General features: G+C 46.1%; 1 protein-coding gene across 1 annotated transcript; it reads right to left on the reverse strand.

Annotated features, from left to right (window-relative positions):
- Positions 1-547: 547 nt before the first annotated feature.
- On the reverse strand, positions 548-11,118 carry ccna2 (cyclin A2). Its single transcript, XM_042341242.1, has 8 exons — positions 10,901-11,118; positions 7,589-7,847; positions 6,754-6,866; positions 4,891-5,114; positions 4,188-4,392; positions 3,759-3,872; positions 3,491-3,624; positions 548-1,875 (listed from the first exon to the last, which is right to left on the reverse strand). The coding sequence occupies exons 1-8, from the start codon at positions 11,078-11,080 to the stop codon at positions 1,821-1,823; spliced, it is 1,284 nt and encodes a 427-aa protein (XP_042197176.1). The 5' UTR covers positions 11,081-11,118; the 3' UTR covers positions 548-1,820.
- Between the last annotated feature and the right edge of the window lie 1,634 nt (positions 11,119-12,752).

The following is a 12,752-nucleotide window of genomic DNA, read 5'->3' on the forward strand; positions in this document are numbered from 1 at the left end:
GCCAAATCATCCTCCAAGATGAGGTTGGAGGCGAAGGACAACCCCAAACTCCTATTCTCCACCAACTGGCTCCTCCATCCACCCTCCCACACCATATCCATTCTCTTCTCAAACTCTGACTGGAGGAGATGCTGGATTTCCTCACGTCCAAAATTGAGGGGATCCATTCAGCTGCCTCCACCCTCCCAACCGTCTCTCCCCCCCCCACACTCCGATCCCTATCCATCCCTCCCTCTTTGAACCTGTCTCCCCCCTCCTCCTCACCACTGTATCCAACATGAAACACCACCTGCTTCCTCGACTCCAACCCTCTCATCTCGCAGCTCCACTTACTCTGACAGCATTTCCAAACCAGGTTAAAAAAGGTAAAAGTATCAAAGATTGCCAGAGGTTTCATAGTTGACCCCAACATTAGGTCCAAAGTGTCAGTTGGCCACTTAAATGGAGGGTCCATTTAAATTTATAACAAATGGTTCATACATTAATATCAAGAACTTTAAAACAGATTTCAAAACATCAATTCTCAAAAGATATTCCCAGACAGATATTGGTTCTAGTACTTGTTTATTGCTAAATTTGTTGCATGTTCCATAATTTATATGTGGAAATCAACAGAAAGTAGACATCCTCAAATGAAAGGCTAGATTGTTCTTTTTTACTGCAACAGCTAATGTTGCCACGAAGGCATAAATGTTCAGGCACAAAAAGGTTGTCAATGATCCATAGCCATCAGTTTAGCACAGAATTACGCAAATGAGAGGAATGCGATGCCCAACTCAAAAGGAACAAAAATCATTCTTTATGCAGATAGATTTCAACTACTCACCTGAAAAATCACCATGTTCTACCTTAACCGATGCAAAAAGAACATTGCAAATATGGTACTTAATATTTTTAAAATATCTGCCTCAATTTGCATGGGTAGATGAAAAGAACAAATTACGAAAGCAAAAAAATTTGAACTAAATGAAGTATTATGTAGATATTGGGGCAGATTTTTAAAATCTAAAGACGTTTGTACGGAATACTCCTATTCCTCTAAATGGCAAGTAAATTGGGCCTACATGACAGAAAAGTTGTTAAAAAATCTTTTAACAAAAAGTGCATCATCCATACTCAATCAAAGCCAACTAATAGAATTAAGAGCAAGCAAATGTAGTTAATGCACATTCCACCCCAAAGCGATTCTAAAACTGAATTTGAAAGAAACCTACATTTCGGTCATACACAACTCAGCCATAGTGGAGTCTATGAACACCCCACCTCCCCACCTCCCTAGTTCAAATGTCTTCCCAAACAGTCTTAAGCCATCTACAGGATTGGGTGAAACTGACCACTTGGACGTCTTGCTCACTTGAAGATAACATTTGTTAAAATCCAGCAGTTCTTTTTTTTTAAAAAAAACATTTTCATACATCAGCAATCTTCCAAAAAAAACTAATAGCGATTTATTTTCAATAAAAAAAATCTATATGCACATGGTTTCCCAAGTGAATTACATAACTGGTTATTCTATTGGTTAATCTGAGTTTAGTTATTTTAGTAACCTAAAAATATTTAAAAAAAATTAAAACTGCAATAGGATTGCACATAAGTTCATAATTCATAAACGTATAAAACTGGCTCCAACTCTTGCATGCAATACCATAAGAAAGTCACCACATTACTGCTGACATGAACTGCAGCTATCAAGTGCTGACAACCACTGTGGCAAACTGATCAGAAGATCATCATTTTCTTCGTGAAAGATAACTGAGCTGTGCAATTGTCCCCAGGTTCTGCGGAGGTATAACGTACAAGGTAAAGGGGTTCGCACTCCACTAAAGAAGCTGGTCCAATGATGGCAGTGGGTCAATGAGAGACGCACAGTGATATCTGCAAGAGAAATGTATGTTTAGTGAAAGCAACTTACTTCATTTCCTCTTGCTAGTCTTGCAGAAAGGTGGCTACTTAACTAGGTTAAGCATCTGAAACTCGCTGACAAACTACACATTACCTTGTCTTGGTAACAACAAAAAAAATGTGGTCACTCAATCCACAGCTGTATCTGGAACATGGCTGTGTACAATTGGCTTCCGCGTTTTCGCCCACAAAGTACACAGTCCATCCACTTACAGTATATTCTGTGAAGCACTTTAAGATGTCCTATTATTAATTATTATGAAGTAGAAAGTGTTCCAGGGCTTTTAATGCAGACATTTTCAATATCTACCTTTAATGGTCCAAGCATAAGCAAGTTTACCTCTGGGTTTCACATATTAATCACATGTATAATGACAAGTTACCCTGCCCTGAGCCAATGAGCACCCAATAAGGTGCATTAATGCAATGAATCAGTACTTTCCCCCGTGTCTGGTATTCGTGCATTCCTGGAAAGGGAATACAATTGTTCATTTACCAGGAATTTTAGCTTCGAAGAATATTCTGCTTCCAGGAGCACAAATTTACAATCTCTTGAATTGCTTGAAATGTCTCAAATTGCTTTAACAATTTGTAAAAATATCCATCAGAACTTCTTAAGCTCTAACTGGGTTCTGTCACAAGCTTTCAGCACTCACTCGTATTAGCTGTACAAGCACTTCGATGTGTCTCAAAGATAGAGCATTATATCAAATACAAGGATTATAATATCTGCAGTTTTAAGATGCTTCTAATTTAACAATCACCAATAGCACAGCCCACCAACTCTTCTTACAGTGCTAAAGAACACAAATGGAATGGTAGTAAACTGGGAATGTACAATCTGCACCCATAGGATCTAGAAACTAATTATTATAATTCCGGTCATTATACCTCTAGTCCTGCGCTGAGTAAATTTTAAGTCATGCAAAGTTTGAAAGGTTGCAGCACTTACACTATATAGTTCAAGCCATTCTGGCAAACTGTTTAAGAGTAATTCATACACATGTGAGAACAAGGTTTCCACTAAAGTAACAGCATGTGGAAAGCCATAGAGTACACTTGTAGAAAGCTATTCCAGTTTGCATGCAAAACGCCTGAAGCAAACAGAAAAATCTCTCCCACAGCCTTATTTCATTGACAGTACTGCCTGAACAACAGTACATGTGTAAAGCGCCTCTTATGTGGGGAGGACGTCCCAAGGTGCCAGACAGAGATATGGACACGGGTGCAGAGTTAGTTCTGGATGATTTGCAGTCTGTGGAGGGAGGAGTCGGGGGCCGACAAGCTGGGAGTTTGTGTAGTCGAGCCTGGATGTTATGAATGCGTGTGTGAGGGTCTCGGCGGAGTGAGACAGTGGCAGAGTCGGGCGATGTTGCGGAGGTGGGGAAGGCAGAGCGGGTCATGGCGTGGATGTGAGATAGAAAGGATAGTTGAGGGTCAAACAAGACCCCAAGGTTCGGGACTGGCTCAGTGAGGGGGAGTGAGCCCCATGGATGGTGATGCTGTCAGCGCAAGGTGAGGAGGCGCTGACGGGAGCCAATCAGGAGCCTCGGTCTTATTGACGTTCAACTCTAAGTATCATCCTTACTTAGAGGTCTTATACTTTTCCCGCACTGCTTGCTGTGCATGTTCCGATGCTTTGAGGTAGGTTTGGTAGAGGTCAGTCACACAAGGCATTATGCTTTCCAAAGTGTAGCCAGTCAATTGAACTAGTGATTTCGGCTGCAAAGAAAGAAAAAAGGGGGATACATCTTAACACAATATCTAAAGGATTCCCTTCACAGCAAAGCAATCAGTGTTCAGTGAATCTAAAGTGAAAACTATGCCTCACAGGTCAGACTATCGACACAACTCACCCAGCCGACTTTATTGATTGTGTAGTTAGCCAGACAAAAGGTAGACGCAGCAATGGTAGAAGGCAAGTACTTCAGATATGGTTCAGAATCGATCAAGCTGAGCTCTGCAAGATACTGGGGGGGGGGGGGGGGGGGGGAAAGGATGAAAAACAAAAAAAGGACATCATATTAAATGAAATGACCTTTGAATCTTCAGAGTTTACTGACAAACAAGAATCAATCCGACCTCTCAACGACAATGATAATTTACACTTAGTGACTTTCATGTAAACACGTCCACAAGTGCTTTACAAGATAATATTGATTATAAATAATTATATGGCAAACAGCTATCTATTCATGCCGGAAACATCCCACAGCAGTGACACTTTGTTTTAAATTCCGAGTCTCAGAGGGTACATTGTACTACAGAACATACAGTGTACTCACCAAAGAGAGACTCACAACCTTACTGCTGGCTTCCTCCCGCCCACGATATTGGCCGAGAAACTGGTTAATGGTCGGTGCTGCCAAGTCAAATGACAGAACTTTGAGAATCAGGTGCTCCATGCGCAGAACCTGCTTCTTGGTGTAGGTGTCGTCGGTTATGTACACAAACTCAGCAACCTCGGGCGGATAGATTTCTTCAAACTTTCTATAGAAAGCAAAAACATAGTGCTCAAAACAACCACAACAACTGACATCTGCACAACTGCTGTCACGTCAGGAGGACCCCCGGAGGCACTGGCTGGTCAGGGATCTGCATCCGAGCTGGTGGTTGGGATCAGGAGGGTGGTTGTAAGAAGGCGACGTGGTCGAAGAGGAGGGTCTTGAAGGATGCGGGGGGGGGGGGGGGAGGGGAATATATAACTGCAAATATATCATCCCAACAATTGGACAGGAAAATTCAACTGTATTTTAGTACAATTCTTTTTAAAAATGTTTCCCACTCCCACGGTTTAAGCCAAGCCCTCAGGGCAGTTTTAGCAGATTGATTGCAAAAGAGGGAGCAACAAAACAGCTAACCAACGTGCTGAATGAAACCGTCCTGAAGAGGGAGGTCAACTGTCTAAATTGCAAGTCTAGTGATGAACAGAGAAGGAAAGAAAGCTGTGCATAATAAGGTGATAAACCCATTGGGGCGATTACTTACGATGCCAACAGCATAGCAGCCGTTCCTACGAGTTGTAGTTTCCCTCGAAGCACTGACATGGAGGACAGGAACCGGTCAATGTAGTTAACTGCCAGGTATAGAGTTTCATTCTGCAATTTGTACTCTTCCCCGACTTCCACCAGCCAGTCAACGAGGATAGCCCTCATGCTGTTGGTTATATCTGGCTGTTTCTTCATGTAGCCAGCTTTAGGTCTACATTTCAGCTGATTGACAGAAAAGGAGGAAAATGCACGTTGTCAGTTTCCTATAAAGCTCATCTCAACCCATGAAATTAGTGATTTATGGATTCGCACCATTAAACCCTACATATTTAGTCAGCACAAAAATAACCGGAATCTGGCAGCTGTGGAATAGTTACATTAATTTGTCTAGATTTACATCCTTCTGGTATGTAGTTGACTGCGTTTCATAGAATCATACAGCAGAGAAGGAGGCCATTCGGCCCATTGTGTCCGTGCTGCCTCTCCAAATTAATCCCAACAATTAATTTCTTGCCAAGTATCAGTAAAATGGATAGAAAAGTGCTGGAGGACCAAATTCCACTTGCGAAATATTTAAACAGCAAAGACTCAATTATGCCCAATTCAGCTTCCAGTGACATCTATTGAACTTAAATAGAACTTTTAATTTGAAAGATGATGGAGGTCAGGGTTACCAAAATGAACAAACCTTGAATTGTGCCACCAAATAGCATACACATTTAATGTAGAATTTTAATTTAGTCAGCAATTTACCAAAATAATCTTACTGGCATACCAGTTAATAGCAGTGCTGTGCAAAAACAGTATCAACCGATCTAAATGCCACTCAGGCTATTTGTTTGTGTAACACTGGGATTGCAAATACATTTTTAGATTGGACCTAAACACCTAAACAACAAATTTAACCTAAACACAGTAAAGCACTTGGAAGTTTGAGAATAAACCAGTCAAGGAGCAAAATCTTAATTCTCAGCACATGTCTGGCTTGTTAAGAACAAACAAAGCTCACAACAAATAACATATGTATGGCACCTTTTACTTTGGGAGGACATCATAAAGCGCTGGATAGTCAACATCCGAGCTGTGGGATGGGATTAGGAGGGGTGAAGGGCAGGGAGGGTGGGGGGTAGGAGGGTGTCAGAAGGCACAGTAGAAGAGGAAGGCCTCGAGACCGGCCTTGACTGAGGCAAGGGAGGGGGGGTATAAGGCATGGATGGACATGGGATGGAGTTCCAAAGGGTGGGGGAAGAGAGGCTGAGGGCCAGCAGATGGTGGAGCAGGCCAAAGTCCACCGAGCTAACCACAAAATAGTCAATCCACTTTACAATATATTATTAACCAAGTAATTCCTAGAGTACATTAATTCAGCTATAATGTTAAGATAATAATAATTGCATTTGATGTAGCGCCTTATCACGTCTTCAAGACGTTTCAAAGCGCTTCACAGGATATACTGTGAAGTGAATTGCCCGTATATTTTGAGGGGCGAAACGTGGCAGCCAATTGCGCACAGCAGCGTCCCCACAAACAGTCGTGGGTTGAATGACTAAATTATTATTTTTTTTCAAAGGGATTAAATTTTACATAACAAGAATTTGAAGAGAAACACAAAGGAGTAGAGAATTGTGATTTACAGCTGTTAGCTCCAATGGGAGACAGTAGCATTAGCACTTGTTGGATGGCCCAAATGTGCTGTATAAATTCCAGGAATCTATCAACAGATTGAAACCAGCATTCAAGATGTGGGCAAAGCATTAGATTAATTATGTGGCATCAAAATAAGTTTCGATTCAAAGACACCCCAGTGACTAAGTTAAAGAACAAAACAATATTTGATAGTTTAGCTCAGTGGTCTTTTTACCTCCATTTCTCTTAGGTACTTGTGAATATCGTCCGCATATTCAGGTACAGCATTAACGTTTGCTTGTTTTTCTTCACAGCCTGGTGTAGATGTATCCAGTAGCATGGGAGAATCTTGAAAAATCACACAATTTAGTGGAGCGTAAAAGGATGAACATACACTTAACATCAGCCCTTCCTACCATTGCGCAAATGCACTCAACAGTTACAGAATTGCAGTGTTAACCTGCCGCAGTGTTAACCTGCCAGCACTCTCGCCTCTGAGCCACAAGGCTCAAGTTAAAGATCCCATAGAACTATAAGAGAGAAGGGAGTATCTCCCAGTGTCTTGGCCAACAACCCTCAAGAAAATTGGTTATTCATTTCATTCCTGAATTTGTGGGACATTACTCGGTGCAAAATTGGTTCTGCATTCACCTACAAAATTACAGCTATCTTAATGTGATAGTGATATATCAAAACCATTATGACGTCTAGAATTCATGAAAAGCGCTATATCAAATGCAAGGATTGTTATTGTTGTTAATAACATCCAATTGCTGTCACTCTGGAGCTGAGGCACTGTAGAGCCAAATTGCAGTGAAAATAGCGCCTTTCACGTTGGGAGGTCATCCCAAGGCACCGAGGGTTGAATTCGAGAGGCTAGGAGTCTTCCTCATCAAAGAAGAAGGTCTTAAGACAGACATTGAAGGAGGCGAGGGAAGGGCCACTTTAAAGAGAAACCGAAGTTAATTTGTTCCCCATTAAAAGAAAAAGCAATTCAAAATGAATTCTGGAAGAAAAAAAAATGTAAAGCTCAATTACGAACAAAGTCAACTGTCAAATGCAAAACTTACCAAAACTGACATCTGGAGGACACTCAATAGGAGCTAAAGGCTGACGTGTTCCCAATGACAGTACAGTTGGATTTAGTCCCAGACTTGCAACACATTCTACACCCCTGACTTTGTTCCTCTTGAAATGGCCATCTGGCTCATCCACGCCACACGAATCATCCACGTGGATTGTAAATGAAGGCTTTGCTGCCACCTTTGCCGCTGGGATCTCACCAGAATTTTCATCATTGCTCCAAACAAATCCTTGTGTTGAAGAAACCTGTAGGCCGAGTTAGGAACGATATAAATGATCTCCAAAATTATAGACCTCGTCCATTTTGCTTTCCACGTGATCAGCTATTAGAATTATGTTTTCCCTCGACCCTAACTTAGATAAGGATACGGCTGTTCAGATTGCATTTACAACCACACTTTACAAACTTTTAAAATATACTCATAACTGAAGATAAATGGTTTCCCCACTGAACTCCCCTGTGAAAGCAAAAAAAAAAAAATGCTAAAGTGATGATCTCCATTTAGTCTGAAAATTACTGGTCTGGAACAAAATCGGTGCGAAAGAAAAACTATGTTGTAACCAAGGCTTTGAGTTGTAAGATACAAGTCATTGCATTCTCCTTGTGCAGCCATCAAAATGGCAGGACAGATAGTACATGTTTAACCTTTGTTCCAGAGGAGGTTCCGAGTCTTATTCAGCTGAAGCCACAAAGCATCATGATTTTCTAACATCAACAATACATTGCAGGTTTTCATGTTACAATTGAATTGCTAAGTTTCCAATCAATTAAAATTAAAGGAAGGGGTGAGGAGAGCTAAAAAGTGCCGGGATTAGGATCAAGCTCAGCAACTCTCTTTTCAATAGTAAACACCTGACACCTGGATGCACATAAATTGACTACTTGAGAAAGATACAAGAGGAATACTGTCTGTGAAACCAACCCCAGGATTAGTCACTGCTGTCAAAGAAACGGTAAAGAAATCAGTAGAAGTCAACACTGAGCAATACCAATGTTTCATTGAACCATGAAAACCAGACAAAAAAAATCTAATTCGTGCTCCAGGCATATGCTGCATTACCTAAATTCAATCACACAAAAAAAATGCTCTACACCAACAAAGAGAGGACAAATTTGCAGGGCTATGGGGAGAGCGGGACTGATGTGCTTTCAAAGAGCCGGCACGGACATGATGGGCCGAATGGCCTCCTTCTGTGCGGTATAATCATATGATTCTGAGTTGGTAGAGGGAAATAACAAGGGTTCCCACTATTGATGTGATAGCGTACAACACAATCAGCGTAATCTTATGACGGTGTCGCTGGAGGATAGACAGGACCAAACCAAACGAAAATGGAAACAAACTTGGATAAATGCCAATTAAGACTTCCTTTGGTTATGAAGGTCAAGGGCAGAACAAACTGCCACCTGCTGAACCGAGCAGAGGTTACGGTAAACCACACTATTGACTCAGTGCAGTTTCACTCGATCTTGTGTTCCAAAAAGCCAATTCAAGAGACAGCTGTCAGCAGTCGGCAGCACCGTACGTACCTACACCTGCGTCTCGTGGGCAAAACTACATTTCAAAAAAAGTGTTAAAATAACCTCTTTAGAAAAGGTTTGCATTACATTAGACATTAGCTTGAGACGTACAACAGGCTCCCGGGTCTGACTGACCTGTTCGGACACCAGGAGCCCAGATGGGTGGCAGGTCATTAGGACGGAATAGCGCCACTTAGACAGGAACCTGGTCCCTCATGGCCCGGAGGCAGCAGTGAGTCTCACAGGCAATTTGCTCCTGGGACCAGGGTTCGGAATAAAACGAGCGAAAAAGGGGGCGGCGGGGAATCAGCCCCATCTGCCATTCCTCACAGCCAGAGGCAGCGAGAGAGACCCTGGGGCCGGGGCTTATGTGTGTGGGAGGGGGAGTTGTGTGTGGGAGGGAGGCTGGTGTATGTGGAGGGGAGGTGGTGTGTGTGGGGGGGGGGGGGGTTGGTTTTGTGTGTGGTGGGGGGTGGTTCTGTATGTGTGTGTGGGGGGGGGGGGGGCGGGGAAGTGTGGGGCTGGTTGTGTATGTGAGGGGGCTGTGGTGTGTGGGAGAGTGTGGTGTATGTGGGGGGGGGTGGTGTGGGTGTGTGTGAGGGTGTATGTGGGAGGTGGTGTGAGGGTGTATGTGGGGGGGAGGTGTGGGGGGGGGGGGGGGAGGTGGTGTAGGGGGGGAGGTGTGTGTGTGGAGGTGGTGTGGGTGGGGGGGGAGGTGTGTGTGTGGAGGTGGTGTGGGGGGGGAGAGGAGAAGTGACTGTTTCACTGGTGGGGAGTTACTGCACTTGGGGGTTTGATTGGATACAAAGGCGCCACATTGTAGCCATAACCCCCAACACAACACTAACCACAACCTGTGAGCGCTTCTGTGTCTCTCTCTGTGTCTCTGTGTCTCTCTCTGTGTCTCTCTCTCTGTGTCTCTCTCTCTCTGTGTTCTCTCTCTGTGTCTCTCTCTCTCTGTGTCTCTCTCTGTCTCTCTCTCTCTGTGTCTCTCTCTCTGTGTCTCTCTCTCTGTGTCTCTCTCTCTCTGTGTCTGTGAGTCTCAAACCTCAGGACAGAGTCAAAGCGGAAAACGGAATGAACTTCATATGTATTTATTTATTGGAATAAACTCATCAAAATAGAGTTTAAACTCCAACAAATCGCAGATCCAACACATATATATATATATATATATATACACACACAGTGTCCGCGGGTCGCGGGGACCACAGAAGGGATTGGGATCCACTACAGGAAACATCGCCGCTTTTGCGATCGGATTTGGCCCCAAAAATCAGTGAAAGTTCGTGTGAATATTCCCGATTTGTGGCGACAATAAAACCCCATTTCACTGCTCTTATTTCTGGGATTCACTGTTGTTGGCGCCGAATTACAAACATCTGTTTCACCGACAACGACAACGTCTCTTAATCCGTAACGACCCGAGTCTGTGGGGGGGGGAGACCCGGGGGGGGGGGGGGGGGACAGCCAGAGCTGCTGGGGGGTCAAACAGCCCCCACCCCCTCACCCCCCCACCCCCAGACCCCTCACCCACAGACCCCCACACCCACAGACCCCCACACCCACAGACCCTAAACCTTAGTCTGATATGAACCCCAAAATCCGAGAAATAACACAATCTCCTCCCGACCCCACACAACAGACAATACCTCCTCCTCCCCCCCCGGGCCCCCCTCTCCCCCCCCCCCCCCCCGGGCTCCCCCCTCTCCCCCGGCACTCCCCCCCGGCACTCCCCCTCCCCCGGCGCTCCCCCCGGGGCGGGGCTCACACCCACCTGTTTGCCGCGGGGCTGAGGGCCGTTGTTGCTGTGTAAGACCCCGAGAACCTTCCTTCCGGCCGCGGGGTTCAGGCTCAGGTCCCGGCGGCTCGGCCTCCGCCCCTCCCCGGTCCCCGCCTCCTCCTCCTCCCGCCGCGGGGGCAGCGCGTTCTCCCGCTCGGCACTCCCGGCGAACATGGCGGCGGGGGGGGAGCTGACCGACAAGACAGAGCAGTGAGGGGGGCACCGGGCACAGGGGGGGCTCAGGGCGGGGAGCAGTGGGGGGCACCGGGCACAGGGGGGGCAGTGGGGGGCTCAGGGCGGGGGGCAGTGGGGGGCAGTGGGGGTCTCGGGCTCAGGGCGGGGGGCAGTGGGGGTCTCGGGCTCAGGGCGGGGGGGCAGTGGGGGTCTCGGGCTCAGGGCGGGGGGGCAGTGGGGGGCTCAGGGCGGGGGGGCAGTGGGGGGCTCAGGGCGGGGGGGCAGTGGGGGGCTCAGGGCGGGGGGGCAGTGGGGGGCTCGGGCTCAGGGCGGGGCTCCCATGTGAGCGGCTCTGGGTTCAATGAGGATTGTGAGAGAAGCAAAAGGGCAGTTACTCCCCTCCCCCCCGGGGTGGGGCCCTCCCCTCTGTACCCCCTCTCTCTCTCTCTCTCTCTCAGGGGTTACCCGCTTCGCTCTGCGCTCGCCCTCTTTTTCTGTTCGGCGTTACCTTCTTCTCTTTCTCTTCCGCTTCCTCCTCTCTCCCCTCCCCCGCAGCTGCCGCTCTCCTCCTCTCTCCCACTCTCCCTTCCCGCACTCTCTCCCTCTCCCCCCTCTCTTGCTCTCCCTCTCCCTCTCTCCCCCTCTCTCTCGGGTTGGGAGCGGTTGCAGTTCCTCTCAGTTCAAGTGTCCCGCGACAATTGGAATCAGCCAATTGAAGGCCAGAAGCTGCCGCGCGTCATCACGCCGAGGGCAGCGGCCGAGCGTCAACCAACGTCATCACGTACGGCGTGGGGGCGTGGCACGCCCTTTGTCGTCAGAGATTTGAATTATATGACAGTTACACAGACAGTCACACAGAGACCCACAGACAGACCCACACACAGAGACCCACACACACACACACACATAGAGACCCACACACAGACCCGCACAGACACCCACAGAGACACACACACACAGAGACCCACAGACAGACCCACACACAGAGAGACACACACACACACACAGAGACCCACACACACACAGACACACACACAGAGACCCACACACACACAGACACACACACAGAGACCCACAGACGCACACACAGACCCACACACACACAGACCCACACACACACACACAGAGACCCACACACACAGACACACACACACAGAGACCCACACAGACACACACACACAGACACACACACACAGAGACCCACAGACACACACACACGTCCTCCCGACGTGAAAGGCGCTCTATAGATGGAATCTTGTTGTTGTTGTTGTTGTTGGAGTGAATTGAATGAGCAAATTATGATTATTAATTAATTGTTTTTGATGGGATTATTACACCCAGAAAGCAATTCCTGTCAATTGACTAACAAGTGGGGTCCTACTTACTGCGATGCAAATAGACACATGTGTGGAGTAAGGAAACTTCCCTCAGGTTTCAGGAGAGTATCACAATTCCTTATTATTTATGGTTCATGAGGAATTGTGATAAACATCACCAACTATTGGACCTCACTTGCAGAACATTTACATTAAAAGGTGATAGAAACGGAAAAATAAAAAAAAACGTGTCACTGGAATCATCTCTGCTATATGGTGTACTACAAAACACTTACGCGTGAGAAGTCGCCCAGTCTGTCTGTTTGATCGTGTCAGCTCGCCTGGGTTAGAATTTG

The sequence above is a fragment of the Callorhinchus milii genome, unplaced genomic scaffold (genome assembly GCF_018977255.1).
Source record: "Callorhinchus milii isolate IMCB2004 unplaced genomic scaffold, IMCB_Cmil_1.0 Scaffold1, whole genome shotgun sequence".
Lineage (NCBI taxonomy): Eukaryota > Metazoa > Chordata > Chondrichthyes > Chimaeriformes > Callorhinchidae > Callorhinchus > Callorhinchus milii.